The sequence below is a fragment of the Dasypus novemcinctus genome, chromosome 1 (assembly GCF_030445035.2).
Source record: "Dasypus novemcinctus isolate mDasNov1 chromosome 1, mDasNov1.1.hap2, whole genome shotgun sequence".
NCBI classification, from domain to species: Eukaryota; Metazoa; Chordata; class Mammalia; order Cingulata; family Dasypodidae; genus Dasypus; species Dasypus novemcinctus.
In genome coordinates this window covers 188722293-188746897 of record NC_080673.1, presented here as the reverse complement: position 1 = coordinate 188746897, position 24605 = coordinate 188722293, and the positions used below count along the sequence as shown (strand labels likewise).

The 24605-nt window shown below is 34.2% G+C and overlaps 1 protein-coding gene across 2 annotated transcripts in view; it reads left to right on the top strand.

Moving 5' to 3' along the window:
- Positions 1-24605, top strand: part of SLIT2 (slit guidance ligand 2) — a 369072-nt gene that overhangs the window by 4283 nt on the left and 340184 nt on the right. For both annotated transcript variants that reach the window (XM_004482479.5, XM_004482478.5), the window contains exons 3-4: positions 255-326; positions 12485-12556. In XM_004482479.5, the coding sequence (XP_004482536.1) occupies positions 255-326; positions 12485-12556 (144 nt within the window). The remainder of the gene's footprint in view (positions 1-254; positions 327-12484; positions 12557-24605) is intronic.

The window sequence follows — 24605 nt, the reverse complement described above, 5'->3', positions numbered from 1 at the left end:
TAAGTTCAGAGTTTTGACTGGTAAAAGTTCATGAGAAATTGCATTAGTGTTCTCTCTGAAAGTCTGGTGATGTGTGTGCTATTTTTCCCTCTGAATTCTTTCAAATAAAGCATCATTAAATTGGATATTGGGCCTCAAACTAGAGTAATATTTGGTTTTATAAAGTGAAGGTAGAAGTTTCCAGTTGCTGAAGTGAAACTTAATTCAGATGGTTAGTTGTAACATACCAACTTTTGTTTTATTTTGCCTTTTAGTCAGCTTATGGAAAATAAGATTAGCACCATCGAAAGAGGAGCATTCCAGGATCTTAAGGAACTGGAGAGATTGTAAGTATTTTTAATTCCAAACCTATGACAACATAACTGCTTTTTAAGAAGTACTTAAATTTCAAGCACTGTGTCTTCAATTTCATTTCCTACCTTTTGAAAGTTTTCAAGAGAAAGAGTATGAATAAGTGGCTTTCAGACTAAATGCCCAATAAATAGAGCTTTTTGATAAATAGGACCAACTTGTATTCAAAGTCAAAAATACAGACTTACTTTCATGAGACCTTTACTTTCTTGATAGCCATTGCTTTGGCACGTAAAGATTTACATGTTTTTCTTAGTATTGATCTAGGATCTGGTTTATTTACTTATGTAAGAAAATTATTTGCATTGATGGTGCATTGTGGGAGAGAGAAGTTTTCTTAATAATTATTCTGATTTCTGTGCTGTTCTTTTGTGTGTTCTTCCTAACATTTGAAGACGCGTTATAAATTCTTATTGATAAAAATTTTCCTTTTGATATTTAATGCTTAAGGTTAACCTTGTTAATAACCACTACTTAGAGTTTTATTTCATTATTTTACAGTGGCTTTTGAAATATTTCTGCTGGAAAAATAATTTAAAGATTAGTAGAAATAAGTAAGAATTACCGAAGCATGAGCATTTTAACATCGCTTCTTTTTTCTCTGAGAAAATTAAAAATTTTTTTTCTGATAGAGTCTTATGGATTGATATTTATTACTTGAGGGGTATTATTATATTATGTCTCCCATGAAGGAATTTTTTAAGCCTCTGTCTAAAATAACTAGGATAAATTACGAGTTCTAATTCGAAATATAAATTCCTTACTCCTATATATTTTTATTATTCAAGTTTGGTGTGTTTGCATTTTAAGAGCAAGCAAAAGCTTTATTAAAAATGGCAAAAATTATTTTAATAAGTTTCCATGTCTGCCTTTATGGCCATTTTCTGTAAAAATAAAAATTTTATTTAAAATAATGAAATGTGATGTTCATTTTCGACATGGGACATAATCAGGTTCACTGGGCCCAAGAGCAAAAGTTAATTCTGAATAATTGCCTATAAGTGGAAAAATGGCAATTCTAAAATGTTTGTAAGTATATAGGATACATTTTTATCACCTCAAGTAAAATTATACAGAAAAATATCTAATTTAATTTACTGTAAAATGTTATCCATGATAAATATCACAATGTAGGGTAATTCACAATGTATAATTCAAAATAAATTTAACCTTCACTATTTTGAGCTAGTTTTTGGAGGAAATAAAAGAAGGTTAACATTTGGTTAGCTTGATAACAAATACATATTTCTTACTATATAAAAATCCTCTGAAAGTATTTATTCTTTGGCCTGTTTCACGGAGATTCTTGAATAGCTATATCCTAGTGAGTGCTTTGTAAGGGTATTTTTTATCCATCCATCTTTTTTTAAGTATCAATATAATTTAAATGCTTGGTAAGATACATAAATATTTTAAAATTATTATGTAGAAACTAACACTTTTTTCATAAGTAAGTTTTAGTGATCACATAGGAACTTCTATATTTTTATTCTTAATTTCCAAACCATACAAGGTGACTTGGTGGCTTTTTTGTATTTTGATTATTATATTAGTTTTAAATATTTTCAGAAGTTTTAGAAGAAAGCAGAATATCTCATTATTTTTCAGCCCACTTAAGAGTATCATTTGAACTTTCATCTCAAATAAATTAACTATTCCTAAAAATTATTAACCAGATGTCTGGTGATCTGAAATTTGATTAGAGTTGTAAGTAGGTACTATTTTTTGACTTTTACTTCCCCTGGGAATTTCACTTCATCTCAGAACAATTTCAGTTCTCTAAGACACAGTCAGATGTTTCAGTGGGAGGAGGGTTTGTAATTTTGAATGAAAACTAATATATATGCAGGACTTCTTTAAATTGCCCCAGCTGTTGGCCAAGAGCAAATATTTCATATTTGTGAGGAAAAGCTGAGAAAATTCCTTTTGTTTACAACTGCCAAGTCCATCTGATGGAAGCACATTGTTATCTGACAGCCAATTCATCTCCTTGGGACTCTGGAATTCAAAACCATTCCTTAGGAACCTTGTGGATACACTTTGCATATATGTGTGTCTATGTATATATGTATGTTTACATGTATATAATAGATTAAATGGCAAGGCGATTTTGCTGAAGAATTCAAAGGTTAAAAATGCGTTGAAGTTACTGTGAAACAAACTAATTTAAATTTTGTTCAGTATATATTTTTTAGAAAGTTAAAATGACTACCCTAGAGATTGGTATTCAAATTACTGTGGCCTGTGCTTGTCTAATTGGTGTCAATAACTGCACAAAAATTGGTTTCTTTTTTCAAAAACTGTGAAAGACAACTTGAGAGACAGGAAGTAATCAATGAATTAATTCTAATTAATTACCAAGTGAGCTTATATGGTTTTTATCAATTTGGATGTGAAATTTTCATTTGAACTCTAAACTATGAAAAGGTTTGTAAATACCGATTTATGCTGTACATGAGATTCACACATTCTTTATAGTGACTTAACTTTCATTCCCTGTATGAAGAGCAAAATAAAATGAAAACGTTAATTTTATTTAAGTGTGATTTATGATGCTAAGTTATTTTTACCTTACAAAGATAAAATCAAAACAATTCCAAATGATGTTTTGTGAATTGTTTCAAATTTATCTTTTCTTCTTGTTTTTTTGCTGACTGAGTTTGAACTTGATTTAGAGAAAGAAACAAGTCTGAGGACAAATGTGTGCCTTTTTAGAAATCAACTTCTAAATCTGTAAGAAAGAGTCATCATATTAATTTGAATTGAATCTGCAGTATATAATATGAAAGTTATTTTTGTAAATGAAAGCACTATACTACAAAAGAAATCTTTTCCCATGTGAGAAAATGTATGAAAAGCAAGGGTTTTAGCCAAAATGATGAGATAGATGGATGTTAAAATCAACCCTCCCTCTCTCCTTCCTCCTTTTCTCCTGTCCTCCCTCTCTACCTCCCTTCTGCCTCCCTTCCTCACTTTCTTTTTTCTCTTGTATGGAGAAGAGCATCAGATGATATGCTCATCCTCAGAATGTGGTTATGAATCATTGCAAAAAAAATCAGTTTTAATCACACCTACACAGTGTGAGCACACATTGCTTCCTGTTTTGACAGTTTACTACTCTACTCCCAGACCTTACACGTGTAGTGGCAGATTTCCTCCTATGCTTTCTATAGCCAGCAGGACCTGCTGATCTGGGATGGAAAGAGGCCTTGAGAAGAAGCCATATATAGATAGTCTTAGCAGGTCTTGTGTCGTCCATTCAAAATGTTCAAATGAAATTTAATGTAGTCAAGTGATTAGTTAATTCAATGGAAATTAATTAAGGAAAGCAAATGACACCTATGCTGCAGTAAACAACAGGCATACCTACAAAGCATACTTCCTTTACTTTAGAAGATACCTGTGCTTATCTGTTAAAAAGTCTCTATGGAAAATGATTAATGCAAGATAATTCTTGGCTGGTATGCAATGTCCTAGAGTGTTAAAAATCACTTGTTTTTAGAAGAAAAAAGAAATTAAGTTGTATTGGGGCTCAGAACTTATCTGGGCTTGTAGAAAAGTTCTGTTAGTTGCTTACAGATGATGGGATCAAGCTCCATTCTCTTTTATGGCCTCCTAAGGAGACCTAGACTACTTGAGGGCTCCAGTAGTGAACATTAACTTCTCTTTTTGAAAGTTCTTTGAGAACATAAATGGAAAAGCATGAAAAAGTTTTGAAAGTTTTTAGAGTCGTCCGTTTTAGGACATGCTATTCACTCTGAGACTGCAAAATGAAATGCTTATATTAATACTGGACACATTGAGAGTCAAGAGCATACCATGGAAAATCTCGGATATAAGTCTTTGCAGTAATATTACAAACATTTTATACTCTTTCAACAAGGAAATTGGAAAAGAGATAAAGGCATAGCCTTGAACTGTTCATTTCTTACACCAATAACTTATGGATGTTTGCTCTGAATACAACTATCGCTTTAAACTCCCCAAGTTTTAGTGTCTTTGGATTTGAAATTACATTTTCCTCACCAGCTTTGTTATTTGATATTTATTTTTGCTTGAAAAACGAGTCCTGAAAATATTATTATAGTGAAGCCATTTAAGAAATTGTAGAAAATCTGTTACTTGGATATTTTAAAATTTTGACCAAGTTGATGTAAAGAAGATACTCTTAATTTAGAAAAGTCTAAGTTCATTTACAATAGGGTCTGAATTTGGCTCAACACAATACCCTTATATCTACAAGGGACATTTTTTTTTTAGCATGGTGCAGAATTAGTTCTCTCCGGGTACACACACCACTCATAAACACTTGAGAGAATAGGAGAATGAAGAACTTCTGTGCTCCAGGATTTTTGTTGTAGGTGGCTACATATGAGCTAAAGTGAAGAATATGTTGTGGAAAGCACCACTTATTTCTTGTTTCTGAAGGATGTAGAAAATCCCTCATCTTCTGATGAATCCTACAAATTGTGGGCATAACGTGTTTCTTTTCTTAAAGTAAAGGCAAATTTAAGTGCTAATCTCCTTGGAAAGAATGCAAGCCCCATTTCAAAAGAATTATCCTCTGGCATCTCTTCACCTGAGTTTAAAATCACTGCAGTTATGTTCTTGGAAAAGACTCTAAAAAGAAAATATCCAACTCTGCAACAGAGCCGGAGTCTGTAGATTACAAGAGATAATGAGATAAAAATATTCTAAATTGCCAAGGGTGTTTTACTCAATCTGCGAAAGCCACTAAAAGCCAATGACTTCCACCTATAGGTAAGTAGTACTGAAGTATTTTAAATTATGTTTACTGTCTCTGGTCACGTAAAGCTTTAATGCACATGCTCTATTGCAAATTTAGCAGAACATTGAATCTATCAGAGAGTTTCTCATGCAGTGGTTTTATTTTATGGGTCTTGAGGTTGAACGGTGGTGAGAAGTCCTGTTTGCTTTTTGTGGACTGTTTTATAAATTCTGAAGCAGCCAGGCTGTTTATTTTTCCCACATCTGTTTTAGGCTCATCCTTTGTGACAGTGTTTGCTGGTTGCTGTCCTTTCTGCCTCCCCTAAAATGAGTAGTTTAGTTTGCACTGTTACAATGTATTTGTGGAAGCAGTGATTGTCAAATATTTTACATTTCATTCTGTCTTTCATTCATTTGGGATACCTTTCTGGTTGAATTATGCCTTCTAGACAAATTTCACAACTTTAAATGGAATGAGAGGCTTTTCTGCTTGGACTTCCTATATACTGCCCTTATCTTTTGTTTGTTTGTTTGCTTATATCCCTTTTGGACAGAGCACAGCCTTTAGTATTAGTAGCTTCCCAAGAAGCGATGCATAAAGTATAGTTTTGGTACCTCTTTTTTGTTCAACCATCACACTTAAACAAATAGTTTGCCTTTGTCCAGAAAATTAGATGGGGAATATTATTTTCTTGAGAATATCTAACTCATTATTCCATTGTCTCTAGCTTTCAGGGTTGCATTGAGAAATCCAATGTCATTCTAACTCCTCTTTAACTAAGACCTACTTTTTAATAAGCCATTTTAAGTATTAAAAAATAATAAACTTTATTTTTAGAGAGGTTTTAAGTTTATAGAAAATGCCACTCCCACCAAAACACATGTAGTTTCCCATATTATTAACATTTTTTAATTCATGTGACTGCCATTATCTTTTTTCAAGCAAGTTATATCTGCCACTTTGGAAGGAACATTGATGAAAATGCTTTCAAAATGAAGGCTTAGTAACAATTGGGCTGATTCAGTGTTATCAAAATGGGGGTTTTGCTTTAAGAGAATATTTAAGCCAATTATTTGATTGTGCTTGCTGCAGCTTCTATTCAGTCTGGATGCAGGTGAATGGTTCTGGGGTACTTCCTTTGTGCTGCTGCTGTAGGCCCCAGCAATGGAGCATGGGAGGGTAACTTAGGCACCCTTTTCTCCTTGTGATTTGTTCAGGTGGTTGCCTGGAGTCCCATGGAACATCTTCAAAAACTCACTGATTGTATAGTTCATTATGCTTTCCAACTACACACCTATTCCCCTCCCCCTTTTAAAATCAGAAACAGATTAAAATGGCCTTGGAAAACAGTTTCAATTCCCATGCTACCACTGTGAGATCTCAATCAAATTTCTCTTTTATTTTTTTAAATTTTTTTATTTTTGTGTGTGTGTCTTTATTTTTTTAATGTTACATTAAAAAAAGATGAGATCCCCATATACCCCCCACCCCCCTCACCCCACTTCTCCCATAACAACAACCTCCTCCATCATCATGGGACATTCATTGCGCTTGGTGAATATCTCTCTGAGCACTGCTGCACCTCATGGTCAATGGTCCACATTATAGCCTACACTCTCCCCCATTCCACACAGTGGGCCATGGGAGGACATACAATGTCTGCCAACTGTCCCTGCAGTACCACCCAGGACAGCTCCAAGTCCTGAAAATGCTCCCACATCACATCTCTTCTTCCCACTCCCTACCCTCAGCAGCTACCATGGCCACTTTCTCCAAATCAATGCTACATTTTCTTCGATTACTAATCACAGTAGTTCATGAATAGAACATCAGTAAGTCCACTCTAATCCATACTCTATTCCTCCATCCTGTCGACCCTGGAATGGTTGTGTCCACTCCACATCTATATCAAGAGGGGGCTTAGATTCCACATGGATGCTGTATGCAATTTTCCTGCTTTCAGTTGTAGGCACACTTGGCTCCCTGATGTGGTGGTTGACCTTCTTCACCTCCATGTTAGCTGAGTGGGGTAAGTCCAATAAACCAGAGTGTAGGAAAATTTCTCTCTTTTGAAACTTCGGTCTCCTTATCTTTAAACCAGGATTAATGATTATATCTCATAGTGGCATTATGTGAATTTAGTAAGACAATGTACATGAAGAGTTTTACAAGATGTTTGGCTCATAGTTTAACATAGTATTGGTATATACTGTGTGTTTCAATATCTCTCTCTTATTTCTCAAAAACTTAATTTAGGAGTTGTCTCTTTCTTATGTACTGAAATGTGTATATAATACATATGACCATTATGCATTCATATTTAGCTATTTTTTCCTTGTGATTTTCTTACCATAGCATACAATCATTAGAAGTGATGTGGAACACCTACTTCAAGAGGGGTTTGAGTATTGTTCAGAATCTCTTTGTGTGTATGGAGAAATACCACTGACTAACAGGAGTGAAGAGGAAGCAACATTTCTAGGAAGGGGTTTTGCCCTTTTCAGAAAGGAATACAAAGGTTGAAATTATCATTAAAATCACTGCTGGAAATATAATCTTTATTTTACCCATCGAATAGTGACTCAAGTCAAGTGTTAAAATACTTGTTTTTAAAATGTTAGCCTAAGTTTTTTTAAAAGGCAAGTAGAAATTTAATCTGATAAGAAGGTAAAAGAGGGAGCTAATTAATCAGTTTTGCTCTTAGTTTACTTATAAGAAATAGGAGGTCAGAGATTATGACTTTTTAAGGTAATATTTGTTGAATACTTGTTATATACCAAGTACTCTGCTAAAAATGCCTCACATTTACAACGGCATATGAAATGGCTTTGCTAAAATCATTTTTATTTTACATTTTGATTTCAGGTAAATGTAAATCTTATTTGAGGTGAGATGAAGGTTGAAAAAAGTGACTGTAACCTCTACCAATGAACTAGAGTCATAGGAGCAGATGGCATACAATAATTTAAGACAATACTTGTCAGTAATGCTAAGTCTGCCCTTCAAATTGAGGTTTTTAAAATACAGTGGTGTTTTGTGCAACACAGAAAGAGCATTCACCTCTCTGTAGGTCACACTCAAAAATAGCCCTTAGCACAGTTATTGGAAATCCTTCACATCTCTGCCTCAAGAGAAAGTGTCAGAGAGACACATCACATCACATGCTTTTCTGAAACCATGAATTACCATCCAGAGAATTCTCAGTCAGTCGTGGGGTCTGGTGGGCCGATTCCATCTAGTGGGTGATGACACAGAGCCGGATGTCACTTTACATCTGTCACCTCTCCTTCAGCATAATTGAGTATCCCTCCTCTGAACAATGGGTAATTGACCCACCTGTTCTGTTTAATGGAACTAATTTATGTTGACTCCCATAAATTCTCCTCTGTGATATACCCTTAAGTTCACCATGGGCTGTTTTCCTGTTCTATGATCATCAGATTTTAATTTCTTTAATTCATTTACAATAGAGTTATTATTATGACACTGTCATTTTCAAGCAGCCAAGAATTTGCCCATGACATTAGAAATGATATTACTTCTGCTCTGGTTCTATTGCTTTGTAACCTAATAGTCTTTAAAGAAATTATGGATTTTAAAAAATGTTCTTTACTTTAAGGATTTAATTTCTGGTCACTGTAAAAAGGGTCTCTGCTTGTAATTTTTAAAAAAATTTTACTGAATATTTTGGAAAAGGATTTCACTTTTTAAAAAATGTTTGTATGTCCATTTAATCTTAGTACTGGTAAAAGGTAGACTAGAACAGGAATCAAGAGTATATTGATATTCTTTTAAACAAAACAGCATGATTGAACTGTTTTTTTTTAAATACATGTTACCATATCACTTATTGAGTTATCTCCTCTTTTTCTATATATTACCTTGTCTTATGCTAAAAAAAAAAGTATGATGGTTAGTTTAGATATATTAAGATTGTTCCATAGTAGCATTCATGAAATATGATAACTGATAAACTACTTGAACTCAGAGAAAATGTTGTACATGTATTTTCATTTTTCTTTCAACTCTATTTTAAGTGTTTTTCAAATGATTTACTACACATGGAACTAGTTTTTTTTAATTCCCCCACCCCCACCCCTGTGGCTTTTTGTGTGCTGTCTGCTCTCTGTCCATTTGCTGTATGTTCTTCTATGTATTTATATATTTTATTTCCCCCCTGCCCTTGCAGCTTGCTTGTTGTCTGCTCTCTCTGTCCATTCGCTGAGTGTTTTCTGTGTTTTCACTTGTCTCCCTTTTTTGTGTGTGTGTCACCTTGCTGAGTCAGCTCTTGCAGGCCCGGTGGCGCTCCGCAGTGTGCGGGAAAGCCTGCCTTCACAAGGAGGCCCCAGGACGTGAACTCAGGGCCCCCCATATGGTAGACGGGAGCCCAACTGATTGAGCCACAGCCCCTTCCCAGTTTATTTTTAAAATAAGTTTGGTGTCTTATTTCTCATGGTTAATTCATAGATATTTTTTAAATGGCGCATATTAAACTTTGTTTTCCCAAGGAAAAGACTGGCACAAGGAAAATTTCACTGTGACATTATTTTGTACTATTGTTTAGGAAGGTTTAGACTGCACATCTCTGAAAGAGTGGTTCAGAGGTGTGTTCTGGGTTCAGGTCCAAGGGTACTGTCTGCAAGCTGGTTTCCTCCCTCTAAAAGCACCATAGCAATAGTCCCAACTCCTGGAGCTGCTCTGAGAGTGAATGAGACAACCCATGCAAACCTCTCAGGTGGCTGTCCTGCACATAGTAAGCTCAATATGTGTTAGCTATTACTTGTGCAGTGAATTACTAATCCTTCAGACTATGCAAGTAGTAGTTTAAAAATACATTGCCCACAATCTGAAATCTCTGCTTCCTCACCACATCTGAATTTGTACGAACTGTGGGCTTGTTTAGCAAGCCAGTAGCAGCTATCAATCACTTGTATATAAGAATTTGTTTAAGCACACTGAGATCCTTCCAACTTCTAAGTGATGTCAAGAATGGAGGAGCTGTGTTGGAAGGGAAAGGAGACATCTGCATCTTGGGTTTGGTAGTAGGCCTTTAGTTAGCTGGAGTGTGGCATAAAACCTGAGGTTGATACCTCAGGATGTATGCCAAAGAAAAGGAGCCAAATATAAAATGTGTATTCTGGGCTTGTTAAACCAAATCAAAATGGAGAGAAAGAGAGAAAGAGAGAGAACAAGAGCAAGGGAGTACCCAGCCTCTTCAGTTATTCATTCAGCATTTACCAAGAACCTACTAAGTGCCAGGGAGGAAGTGAGGGAATACAGAGTTATGATTCTTATACTTGAAGAGCTCAGAGCCTAATGGGAAAGAGATCAGTACACGAATAAATATAACACAGCATGAGGGACTCTTAATTTGTCAAGTGCTTTGGAGGGAGGCACTAACTCTAGGGGAATGTGGGGCAGTTTCACAGAAGATGTTAAGACTTACTTGAAGAAGCAGGAAAAGCACTTAACATTGTGAGCTGCCTCTGCAAAGCATAGGGACACAAAGGAGCATAATTGCTATGGCTGAAGAATATGGATGATGTCTCTTAATCCAGTGGTTTGAATCAGATTAAGAAAGATAATTTTTGTCATCCTAGGAATTGGGATAGGCTACTTAGACAATGGGAGTCTTTCCAAGAAAGGTTGCTTCCCCAGAAAAATTCTCATTACCACTATTGTAAATATTTGTAATTTGTTTTAGAAAGAAAGAAAATATCAAGGTCTGAATTAAGCTATATTTTACCAAAATTTTATAATAGTGGACCCTGGAAGTACTCCTTCTACAGAATCATGCCCAACAGAGGGGAAATAAAATTGCTTTAATTTTAAATTAAACATCGTCATGTGCTTTGTTCATAAAAAAAAGTGAGTGGGAAGCAAGTCCACCCTTTCACCATGGATTTTATTTATTTTCTAATTCTGTTGGCATATTTTTTATTAGTGTGCATTTTATTAAGTGTTGAGAATGTTTCTGTAGAAGGCCAACTTCTTAATAATATGAATTTATGTAACAAAATTTATCATTATCATCTTTGCAGCATGGCATTTTACAGTTGGAAGACACTCTGAAGTTCACGTGAACCAAATGCTCATGCTCATCTCCTGTAGGATTCCCTCATAGTACATCCTTTGCAGGAAAAAAAAAAAAAGGTAGCCTCTGCTTGAATATGATTATGAGTGAGTGCAGAATTTCCCAACAAGATCATTTCATATCTTAATATATCTAATTCTTAGAAGTCTTCATTATAATCTACTTTCTTAGGGATTACATCCTCTGGCCCCATTTCTGCCCTCTGGAGATTAAATAAGTGTAATTCTCCTTCCTCCTACCAACCCTTTAAATATGTCGACTGATATCTCTCCTTTATCTGGCTCCTTAACATTTTTCTTTAGAACTAAAGAAGTACCTCTGGTTTCTTCAGGATGACATTAGATTTTAGACCTTGCTTAAATTACTCTGCTCTGAAACTATTGCAGTTTGTTAATCATTTTAGTTACATTTTGCAACAGAGTGTCATCATTTTATTTTAATTTGGCAGAGAGGTACATGGTTATTTTTCATGAAGTGTTAAACTGTACTATTAAAATGAATGGGATTGGGATAGTAATGCATCAGCACCAGAATTTGCCTTCTGTTTAGAAAGTGTGCTTAGTCCAAAACAACTTAGTTACACAGGTAAGGGTTAAAATGGGTTATATTTGCAATCAGATTCTTTTCTAAAATACTTTAAGCATTCCAGTATTAAACATTTTAAACATTCTTTAAACATTTCCTGGCACTCCTGACAGTAGGTTTTGCTGCCTACTGTCGAAGGCTCTGCACCTTCAATTCAGATTAAGTGTTGGGAGCAGTGGGATGAAGTTTGAATTTTGCTGGTTTTCTTCTAAGTTTGCCTGTGGCTGCAAATCAAGGCCACACTCCCACTTTTTTTTTTTTTTCCTTTTCTTTAACTAAATGAGAAGCTAACAAAATTGTTCCATCTAACCACAGTGTCTTGGCTGAAAATTTAGGCCATTTGGGATAGTGTATGAATTATTGAAGGACACATTTGCTGTGTTATTTCTGCTGTATATTGAACTACTTACCTAACCTAGACACTAGAGCCTGACTCATGAAATCCTTTATCCTTGTGTATATTCTGGTTGACTGATGTTGCATGGGATTTGAGTTTAGAGTTTAGGCCCCAGTAATCATCATCTGAGTAAGCACAATGGAAAATTGCTTTAAACAGTCATGTAACAAAAGGTGTAACCAACTTTTGATGTGCAATGCTTGAATTCTCTTGAATGTCATTTCATTCTCTTCTAAAATACAGGATGAGGCATGACACTACCAAATCACAGTCTCATTGTTGGTTATTTTCTATGTAACATAAGCTTTGTTTTTGTTTTTCTCAAAAGGCGTTTAAACAGAAATCACCTTCAGCTGTTTCCTGAGTTGCTGTTTCTTGGGACTTCGAAGTTGTACAGGCTGTAAGTAGACATAAATAGTAATTGCTGCTTTGGGTAGAACCTTGTGTTTTATTAAATAAATTTAGATCTGTTTCCTTGTGCTTTCCTGGAATCTATTCACCAATAGATTAATGGATTAAAAGTTTGCCTCTTTTCCCTCTCCCTCCACCCTAGCCCAAGGAGTAGATGATTGGTTTTTCAGTGGTTCCAATTGTTTTATTTGGTTAGAATTTAGTGGTTTAGGTATATGCTGTGGTACTTGTATTCTGTTTGCTCATGTGGTGATGGTGAGATTTACCTTACTTCTTTATGGAAAGTTTTGATTAAGTTCTGAAGGGAAGAATTGCTACTGTACTTCCTCTTAAGAGAAAGTTGGCACTGTTTTCTTGTAAAAGTTCAGGTTCTTAATGTCAGATTTTTTTTTATATTGCTTTTGCATTTGAGTTGTAGTATTTATTAGTCTGGAAATATTATTATAAGGTTTTTAAATATGGCTGTGAATTTCCTCTTACATGTTCTTCAAAAGCCAGAATTCCAAACTGCAATATGCAAACTGTGAGGCATGGTTCTCATATCACATACATCATAGACTGTTAAAGGAAGTAGTTCTTTGGAAGAAGAATAATGTGAGTATTAGGCAGAATTAGTTTTTCCTACCTGGAATGCTTGTTTGCTGACCTAATGTATAATAGTGAAAACACATTTTGAAAGCTCTTAAAAATTAGATTTTCAGGCATATAAATGGTTTTGTGTGGATGGTAGATGAGCTACAAAGTGATAGAAAAATAAATAACAATCATTATTAATGGTCATGACCATTGGGAGAAAGCTGCAGGAATGTCTAGAGGAAGTTTCTCAGAGTGGTCCTCATCTGGATGATGGGGAGGTCCCATTTGGGTGTGTTTGCAGAGAAAGTGACCATTCTTCTTTTCCTGAACTTGACTCTGTAGCCAAGGCTTTGAAGCCTACTAGTTCAATGTTACCAATTCCAGAAGTGGTAGGACTATCCTTCCCAACCCCCTCCCTTGTAGCCAGATCTCTTTGGTCCTCCTGACACCTTAACTCACCGCAGAGGGAGCTTTCCCAGCTGATGAAGAGGATGCTGTAACCAGCTGCTGCACCACATCTTCTCTCTAGAGTATGCCTTTCCTGATACTGGTCCTCTAAGGATAGCCAAAGTCACCTAGCAGTATTTCTCCTCTTTGTGTTCCCTGCTGGTTAATTGGCCCACTTTAAGCAAATTAAAAAAATCAAATAAAGAAACTTTGAGACAGTCTTTTTAACAAGAATTCTCTAGGGACTTTTTTTTTTTTTTTTGGCAAAGAATAGCATGTAGGCTATTATAAAGATTGCATGTTTGTATATCAGTTGGTACTTATAGTTAAATATTTGTACTTAGTGTCTTGAAAGGGAAGCAGGGATGGTTTTAATAGTATTCTACTTTCTTGAGTAATTTTTGGTTATTGAAGAGTTTTTGAAGAATCAACTCCAGGGCCAGTATACAATGAGTTAAGTTAAACATATAAGTTTGCTAATAGTGCGCACATAAAAACAATACATAGCAGTCTAGAAATCGTTCTTTTCTATGTAACTGTAAAAATAGAATTTAAGCAATGCTAACTGACATCTAAAATTTAAGGAAAATGTAGGAAGAAATTTCAACACTATATATGAGGAAGAAGGATTTTTGGTTTTTAGTCTAGGAGCACTTGGATTAATTCTTCCGACAGTTCTTAGAGGGTGTCATTCATTGCAGAATTCCCCACAAGCAAATTATAATATTTGACATTTTGCCCTGTTTGACAGTATCACATAGTGGGCAAAGAGGTTTTCTTTTATATTTTGTTATGAATTTGTATCTTTATGAATCTGCTATAAGAAAGAAGAACACTTGAATTCTCTATGGAATAAATTAAAGAAATAGAACCCATGAAACTTTGAAAACTTTAAATCAAGAATTTCAAATGAATTAAATCCATGTCTTATAAAGGGGGGAAAATGTGAGCTGGAAAATGGGTTTAGAGTTCTCATGTGTCTCCTTGACTCAAAGGATTTCTTTTGGGGAGTAATGAGAGATAATATTGTATTTTTGTTAGGTTGAGGTACTTTTCAAGAGGACTTGAATGCTTTGATATCTCTGAAGTTATTGCTTGCTAGTTTAAAATCTAATATTAACAAAATATTCCTCTTTCCTTGGGATTGGATGCCTGATATAAGCATGCACCTAGAAACATAAAACTGTAATTTTTGTCCATATCCTCAAGTCAGGAATCTTCTTTTGAGTGGAGTAACTGTTCTGTCACTTCAATTAGACTTGGCAGATTTTTAACAAGGATATTTCTCTTGAGAGCATCAGTTATAAGCTATATTTGCCCACTTTTTCTTATGCTTACTAGTTATGTTAAAAAGCCATCCTTGATAGTCTTTACTAAACAAATGAACAAAAGCTGTGCGGCTGACAGCTAGTGTGAATTCTGAGAGCAAAGATGCAGGTTCAAAATTTCTGCATATAATACGGATGCCTAGGAGCTCATGAAAAACAAATGTCCTGGCAGATGGAAAATGTGCACAAAACTGTTTTCAAAAAAATGTGTTTTAAAATGTTCATTTAAAAATGAACCTTTCTTTCACAAGAAGAGTAAGTAACAGAAAAAATATACAAGGTTTTTGATAAATAATAGGGACACAATCTTGGGACAGGGAACATATTTGCCTGGTTGTTGCATGTATATATTAAATAATCCATAATTGCACCTACTGTTTAATTCAGTAGAACTGTACATATCTAGAATTCATGAAAAAACACGGAAGTTTTATTTTCTTTTATAAATTGTTGCATAATGCTAATTAGTAAATTTTATTATAATCATTTTTTAACATATTGTATCTTTTACCTCTATTTAATGCTATTGTTATATATATGAACAGTGAAAAAGTTTACCCATCTAATATATAGTTAATACATTGGTGCTTGATTTTTATCATTGTCTCCATAGATTAATGCTCGTCTGATGTACTGGATATTATGCAGATTTTCTTTGGACTTTAGTAACAAATAATCACCGTTTGACTCTTGGCCGAAAATGAGATGCCAGGTGAAGAAGCACATATGCTTTTTGCAGACTCTAAATGCAATATAAAAGAAAAAGAGGGTACACTGGATATGAATTATGATTCGACACGGTTGGTTGCTGCTAGCGGCCAAATATGCTTTTTCCTTTGCTGTCTGCTCCAATTTCTCTTTGGACTGGTTGAGAGAGCACTACATGTTCAGGTCAAGATGTTTGCCCAGAAATAGTAGTACACTTGCAGCTGTGTTTGTTGGAGCAGGAGACTAGTTTAAATAGCATTACCATTTATCCAGTCCATTAACAGAACTCTGTAAAATAATACCAACTCTGCATAAACTACAGGACAGTGTAATAAAATTATGAGCATTTGTTGACAGATGGAAAGTGTAAGTTAAGGGAGCAATAGGTTGGAGTTTAAAAGACACAGCACTTAGTTTCCTTAATTTACATAGATACTGCATCTTTGCCTTTGCTCAACTCCAAAACTGAGATTGTGTTTTTATTACCTACATACCTAAGAGTGGAGAAAATAATTTTTAGGGCAGTCTGCAACTGGTTGATTGGAAAAGATATTGCAGTGAGTTTTGAACCAGTTGATTATGATGGATTGTTATTTATAAATAGCATATATAAATCTTCCCAATAAATGTTACCCTAAAGGTGACTTACCAGTGAGTGATGCACACTTTCCTACTTGATTTTGCAACTAGAAATCCAGCTCATTAGAAAGGAATTTCATTGGTAGTACTGCGGTTAGGCATTTGGTTATAAATATTTGTTTTGCGGTTTTCAGTTTATTTTTTGGACTATTATTATATTTACCCAGACTTCTAACATAAGCTTAAGTATCCAAAGCACTTTACAAATAAGATCATTTTTCTCTTATATCCATCCAAACCAACCCCAACAGAAGCAACAAACAAAAAATAACATGTATGTCCCAGGAACTCATTTTCTTTATTTCTTTGAATAAAAACTTTTTATTTCTGGCTTGCAAGTAGCATTAAGTATTCTCCAGTAAGCTTTAGAGCCACTAAATAATCTAACAGTATAAATAGTACTTTAAAAATTAAGAACTCTTTTTATAGCCCAGTGTCTCCTGAGATAAATGATTTTGAGCATTTAATTTGATTGGTCAGGTCACAATTCATTTGCTTTTGGATAGGATCTCAGATTCTCAGAATTATTTTTGATAACTATAATAATTTGGATTTTTAAGAGGAAAAGTTATTTTTTATTTTATTAAGGTAAAAACTGAAATTTTCTAAGCATAACAAATACATAATTAATTTTTATTATTATTTTTCCCACTCTCATAGAAGCAGCCAGATATTTTCTTTTTATTATGTTTTTTAAGACTACCATGTGCTCATTGTAAAAAGATTTAGACAATTCAGAAAAATAGAAAGAAGGAAGTTGAAATTATGTATTATCTCACCACCCAGATACAACCAGTACTGTCCTTGCCAGTTATTATCTTAGTTTTCTTTTTCTACAATTATCTATATAGATGCTGGTATACATGTATTACAAAAACATTTTTTGATACCGCCCCCGCCCCAGGGTCTAGTATAAGCCTTGACCTTTCGAAGGCTCTTAGTACGTGTTTGATGTATTGAATTAAATCTCTGTCGGGGTCAGGATTTGTAACTTGAATGAGCAAATAGTTACTCTAGGTAGAAATTATGAATAATGGAGGACCAAATTAAATTTAAAGGATAATTCAGCTAATTAAATGTTTGTTCTCCTTAGGTTTTCTAAACCCTGAAGGGTTTTGGTAGAGACAACAAAATCAAAATGGTTCACTTTTCATCTAAGAAAAATATACCTTAATTTAATATAATACAATACATATATGAAACTAACTCCCTGAACAGTTCTCTGATGTCAATTTGGTCTCATAGGAGTCTCGTAATCCAGAAAAAAAAAGCAGAATACTACAGTAGAGTCTGTGTAAAAATTCCTCTTGAATTAATTTCTGCCAGCCCTGATTAAAGTGCGGGCGACTTGAGGTGTCAGGTGCTATAGTTTCCAGCTTCATTTTACTCTTGGCCTGGTTGGCCCCTGCCACAATAAATCTGACAGCATTGGTGCCGGAATTGCAGGTTATGGTTGCTACCGGTTACTGTTGTCCAGCCAGCTCGACATCATAACTCATCTCGAGAGCTGCCATGATAGCTACTGCTGATTTCCATTGCTGAGTGAAGAGCTTCCTGTACGAGGGGGTATGAAAGTTCTTCAGAAGGGTGCCATGTATGGGTTAAATTTGGTGCAAGGATGGACTATCTGTATTGTTAATCCTGATACTTTGCTAAATGGAACAGATTAACTATCTCAGAAAACAAAGAACCAATAAGAGAGGGGGAAATTTAAGAAGTCGTAGCCTTCAGTGATTAAGACAATTAAGATGCTGAATACTGTATGGTTTATTAATCCAGGGTTTTGATTTTATAATTATTGGGCCCAAAGGACTCTGTTTTTGCCACTTCAAAATTAAAGTGGAGCTGTAGGAGGAGTATTTAATTACAAAGATTACCATTATGTCAGCAAAGATTTGTTTTAAGTAGGTGGACAAAAGACTTGATATATAGGTATCTGAACATACTCCAGAGGCTTAGCCATTACCATTTGTTGTAGAAAAATAAAAAGCAAGCCATTGAACAGGACCTAGTTTTGATTTTGTTTTTAAAATCAACATGTAAGCCTGTGAGTTAGAGGTTATAATTCAAATAAAGATCAAGATTGTACGTGAGATTTTGCCAGGTCTGGTGTTGATAGTTTTTATACACTTCAAAGAGATCCCTAAGAGAAGAGTCCTTGCTGGAGAAAGCCAGAAATTGGTGAGTTTTGGCTGTTGCCAGCCCACAGAGCAGACTTTCCCATTGTGAAATCCACAGTAGAGTCCATTGCTTAGGTAAACCAAATGGAAGAAGGTCTTTCACACTCAAAGGTACTTATTTCAATGGTTGCTTTCCCAAATGTAATAGTTTCTATCACCACCACCAAGTATCCATGGTATGCCAACTTGGACTTGGAGAATACTGTGACTTACAGTGGCATAGAACCTGGTACAGTATTTGCACCCTGTTATTTGTGAGCCTTTCAACATTGCTAATATCTGGCCTGTAATATGTAAATTAAACCCAAGAGAGTTCGTTGTGAGTGATCTTGTCTCCTGAAACATGAATGTAGATATATGGTTATCATGTCAAAAGGATAGTATCATGAGGGAGCATTTTAAAATTTGACTGTAAATCATCAAGTCACCATTGGAGACTTAAAATTATAATTTTGGGAATGAATTTTACATAAATATTATTTCTAGGAATGCATTAATAGGGTTTTGGTTATATGTAAGTTATAATATAAATATATTATATTACAAGATGCTGAAAATCAATTAATTTATATCATATAGTGTTTAAATGTCTTCTCAGATATTAGTGGCTCTGTTATCTTTGAAAGTCAATTGACACCTCTCCAGTCAACTTTCCTTATCTATAAAATGGGGATGATCATCACATATACCATCTGGAGGTATTTTAAATCAAAAGTTAGAATTTGTGGTAAAAGAAATTGTCAACTTTTGATTATGATAAGAATTTATATTCATATTATTATCATTCTTTCATTGCAAAAACAAAATAAAGAAAGAAAGTAATAGTCACACAGATATGCTTGGAACTTGCCCACAGTCAGTAAATTTCCTGATCCTCTTGCGTTTAGCCTCAGTGTAATGATACATAGATAAGTATATTCACATTTACTTTCTTGCCCCTACAAATGAATATAAAATGGGCAATTGCACCATTTTCTTTCTTTTTCCTTGGCCATAGAAGGTATATATTGTGACCAGTATACTCTTAAAGATAGTTCTTCCAGTTGATTCATATTTTTTTAAAACTCCCATATAAAATGAATTAGGGGTAGAAACAAAGATATTATAATTCAGGAACTGTTCATGTTAGTCCATTTACTTGGATTGTATTACAATGTGTTTTTCCTATGGGCGATATAAAGAAAAACATGAATTACCTAGAAAATGCTGAGTACAAACTCTTTAAACTACAGGTAAACTGTAGGCAAATTATTCTGAAAATTATTCAAAAGATTTACATAAGTTGCTCAAGAATATCATTTTTATCATTAATTAAAAATATTAAAACAATAAGATTGCTGAAAAATATGACCTAATTATTTCATTGGCCTAGTAATATATAGCTATGATTTGATATGTGGAATATTTTGTCATCTTTAAATAAATTGCATATGTGATTTTAACTGCATTTTAGTCTACAAATTTTATCAAAATGCTGTATAATTTGAAATCTTTTAGCATTTTGAATTTAACCAATCAATATTTTATAATGAAATATGTTTATATAAGTGATAATTATTTTTGGTGTTTTACCTTTAGCCATAGTTCCAGTACTTCTCATAAGTATGTAAGTGTTGTCATTTGACAGATGTGATGTATGCTATCTTCATTACTTGTTACCCATAACTGAGTTAATTGCAACAGTGATTCAATTGCTGATTTCTTTATGGAGTGGCAACCTTGAAATATTTGGTGAATTTTTATATAAGTAACCTTTGGGTAGAAGTTAAAAAGGGCACTAAATCCTGGAAAAGGAAGCAATGAAAAGTAAAACGGCAGTGGACTAGGGCACAACATTGTGGTGTGAAATGTTATTAAGAGAACATCTGTGCCTCTTGAAACATCCTCCAGATGAATGTGTACAGCTAAGTATGGCAACTTGATTTAAGTGCTTAAAAAAAAACAACAGAGAAAAGAGAAGTAAATAAGTCTAGAAACTGAATGGGAAAAGATAGCTTTGCCCCATCGTGATAGGTTTCTTCTACTAGTGAAAGATTAAAGCTTGCAGTATGTGAATAGCTGAGAACAGCACAGAGAAAGGTTGATTGCTTCCCCTCCAACAGTTCCAATTGATTGAAAAAGGCCTAATTTAAAGTTCTGTTTGTTCTATGTCTTAAACCATCAGAATTCTCTTTTAGGGCTGGAGAAATGCTCTGGAGGAAAAAGAATCCAAGGATAAAAAGTCATTGCAGGCTAACAATTGTTCCTAATCCTCACAAAATGCTGGAGAAATTAAATTTATTCTTTATTGCTCCAAGTGTTACCTAGGTCACTGGGCGATGGGAAAATTGGACTGGAAGTCGAGTAGGCGCAAGCTTTGTTTTGTGTCTAGATGCTTAACCTTAGCCACGACAAGCCTGCTTAGAATGTTGTGGGAACTTGGTTCAGAGCCTTAGCACCAAGACTTTTATTACCCGGGATTTATAATAGGCTGTGCTGTCAGGAGATGAAAACCTTGTGTTTACATTTAAGTGTTAAATGATCATTTAATTAACACCTAAGGAAAAAAAAACTTGTGAAATTCTTAGCAGCTTTTATTGTTGGTTTCCTGGGAGGTTTTAATATCCAAGTTTCATTGAGATTTCTTTTTGTAAGTAGAGACACAAAAGACATTATAAACTTTTTAAGGAAGATGAACAGTTTAACCTTGAACCTTTTTTTCTAAAATATTAATTGAAATTACATTTTAAATCTAGTGTGCTTATTTAAAAGGCTTCTGGATTAATACATTAAAACACCTCTTAATTGAACACTTTACTTTTGTGCAAACATTTAATATCTTAATATTATTTAAATTACATGCTAAAGTTTCTACTGTAAAGCATTTGAAATTACCAATTAGTTTATCTTAAGTTGAATTCTTTTCGACTGCTAATTCACATCTTGTAAACTACCATTGCAGTTACATTTTTTATGGAATCTGTCTCAGAAGGGTTAATCATAGGCAAAAGAATTCAGTGGGAATCATACCAATTATTATTATCATTATTTTTGTTTTATTGGAGTTAGTTACTATTACGTGGAAAGAAATTTATATATTAAAAATAGGCAGTTATACCATGAGTATGAAAATTCATTTTCTCTTCATTATTTACTAGAGATTAGATGTTATGAAATACTTTAATTTACTCTTGCTCTTTTGTGAAACAGTAAACTATAAAGGGTTGGTGTTGAGGCAGAGTAATAATATTTGGAAAATACAATTTATGCTTTCAAGGGCAGCTGCATACTCAGCCACACTTCAAAAATATTTTTCTTAGAACATTATTTTTTAAAGTAATGCTTCCAGGATTTGTTAAGTGGCTTTCTGTCTGTTATTTCATTTTTTAAAGTCGAAATAAATTTTACCTAAAAAAACATTATTAGACTTTATACCTATTTCTCTTCTCATTTAATCTGGTTATATAACTTCATATTGGAATATAGAAAAATTCTTAAAGTATTTACCAAGATAACTGCAGTGAAAGTAAAGCTTTAAGCAATTTCCAGAAATGAACATGCCATTATAGAGTGGTTTTTTTTTCTATTTAAGCACATTATTTTTATTCACACTGAAAGATTTTCATCCCTTTTAATTTTGTTTTTTTTTAAGTTTAAAAACCAAATGCCTTCTCCATCATGCCTCTGGATAAAACTGGCTTTCTGCATTATTCATGGTAAAAGAGTGCAAGGAGGACTGAATGTTACTAAAATCTCTTAATAGAAAACCCTTCTTTGAACCAAGAATTATATTCTCATTCACAAATACTGTTGAGCATTATGTAGGCACTTTGTACAATGTTATTTGCTCTCCTTACTTCTATCATGTTTCAGCTTTTCTCATTTTTTTTCTTTTTTAACCTCATTGATCTTTTTTTTTTTTTCCTAAATTGCTTCTCCTCCAAGTCTCTAGTAACAAAAAAACCTAGAAGTAGGAATATTGCTATGCATTTTATCTCCTTTATGTAAAGTCCCACCTTTTGGTTGAACTGCAACTGCAAAACACAAAATGCCCAGAAGTTAAGAAGCATTCAAGAGAAAGAGAAGGAGAGGAATGACAAAAGCTGGTTGTTGAATGTACTGGATAATAGGTATATTCTAAATGATAGTTTATTATACCAACCAGTATTCTAGGCAACCAAGTGTGGTGTGTGTGTGAGTGGTTGGAAGGATGGGGTGGGGAGATATTGAAGGTTTAAGAAACATGAAGAATTTGTGAATTCCCAAGTAAATTTTTGGAAAATTATAGGAAATGCAATTTAACTTAGATAAATGTGGTGCTTTTATATTAAAAAGTCAGTGATACACTGAGAGAAAGCCCTTGTTAAAATTTAATCTATTAGTTGTTATGAAACTCTGACTAGAACTGAAAAAGAACGGTTCCCAGAATTTATTTTAGGTAAATTCTCCAAATTTGCCTGTTTTAAAAAAAAAGAAATAGGTGTTTAAATACAAACAATTATATTACAAATGTTTCATAGTTGCTCTACTGAAACAATTGCATGTATTGTGATTGGGAGATGTAATATATAAAAATTCTTTTGATTAGAACTCTGCAACGATTAGGTTAGTTGAAATTAACTCCCTGTTGTATCAAACTTTTAGCTTTCAAGACTCACCATAATGTTATTCCGTTTTACCTCTTCAACCTTTTCATTGCAATCACAGCATATGCGCTGTACTCTAGCTGAGCAGATTTTATTGCAGCTGACTGGAAATTGCAAGCTGGTTTCTCTAGTCCTTCCTTGCCTCTTAGTTACAGTAGCCGTGTGCCCTCCTCATATAAGCCTCACTCCTCTAGCAAAACTTTCTCAACTGTTTTTCACTTACTACCCCTCTCCCCCGCCCCAAATGGTCATTCATTATAATGTAGTGGTTATGAGTATCGACTTTGAACTCAGACTGCCTGGGAATGAATCGCTCAATGTGTAACCTTAGGAAAATCACTTGATTACCCGACCCTCTGTGTGCCTCAGTGTCCTCTTCCGTAAAACAGGTATTATAACAGAATTTACCTCATGGAAGTGTAAATTATTCACTACATCGATAGGATTTAGAACAGTACCTGGCATATAATAAGTGCTATGCATTAGCTATTATTATTGTTATGTTATTATTCATACATTGTGGTGGGAAAAGAACCTGGGATCTGAAGTCAAAAAACCTACTAGTTACAGTCCTAGGTCTGTTGGTCATTGGCTGCAGATGCTTAGCAAAATTCCTTTCTCTGAGGATCAGTTTCTTTGCTTATAAACTTGTGCAGTAGGACAGATAAAAGAGGGATCATGTCTGAGTGTTCATCATATCACCAGAATTTAGCGCAAGGTGTTTTAGCCTCTAGCGAATGATCAAATATAATTGAGGGAAGGGAAGAAGATTGAAATATTTCTGAGACTCATTCCAGCTTTTAAACAGTAGATATAGAGAAATCTCAGGACTTGCAAGAATTATAATGGTGAAATTGTTCATGGTAATAAACCAGGAATTAGATAATTATGATGTGGATGAATGATTTTGAGATTGGTCTCACTCCTATTAGCAATTAAAAAAAAGTAGAGGCCAGTTTCTACTACTGGATAAAGATAGCCTGTCTGCATTCTGCATAGCTTTGATTTACTTGCTATTAAATGTGAATTGGTTGAAGACTTGGTTTAAGAAAAATGTTTAAAAGAGATTTCACGATTACATAATATTAAGTGGTTATCTTAATAACCACTTACCTCTTATCTCAAAATGAGGTAAAGGGTGTACAATTGAAGTAGTTTCAATAATCACCTGCTTCTCAAACATCATTAATGGTTGCTTGAAGAAATGAATTTAAACTCGAACAAGGCAAATTGAGGGAGAATAATGAATTGGCTGATACAACTTTTTATGTTCATATTTGTGTTATCATCTTTTGATTGTAAGATACTTGAGAGTAGGAACCACCGTTTTCTGTAACTCTTCCCACTGAACAGCTGTGCACACTGGGCAATTAATTTCACTGACCTTTTGAGGAGAACAAAATGTATAGAACCTGAATACCCCGAAGGCAACCGAAATCTGGAGTGTGTTTCTAAAAGGGGGCACTCTGTGAATTGGTGTGGTTTTCTTTCCCTTTGTTTAATGGGAATGAATTCCACACCTAATGAATAGTTTC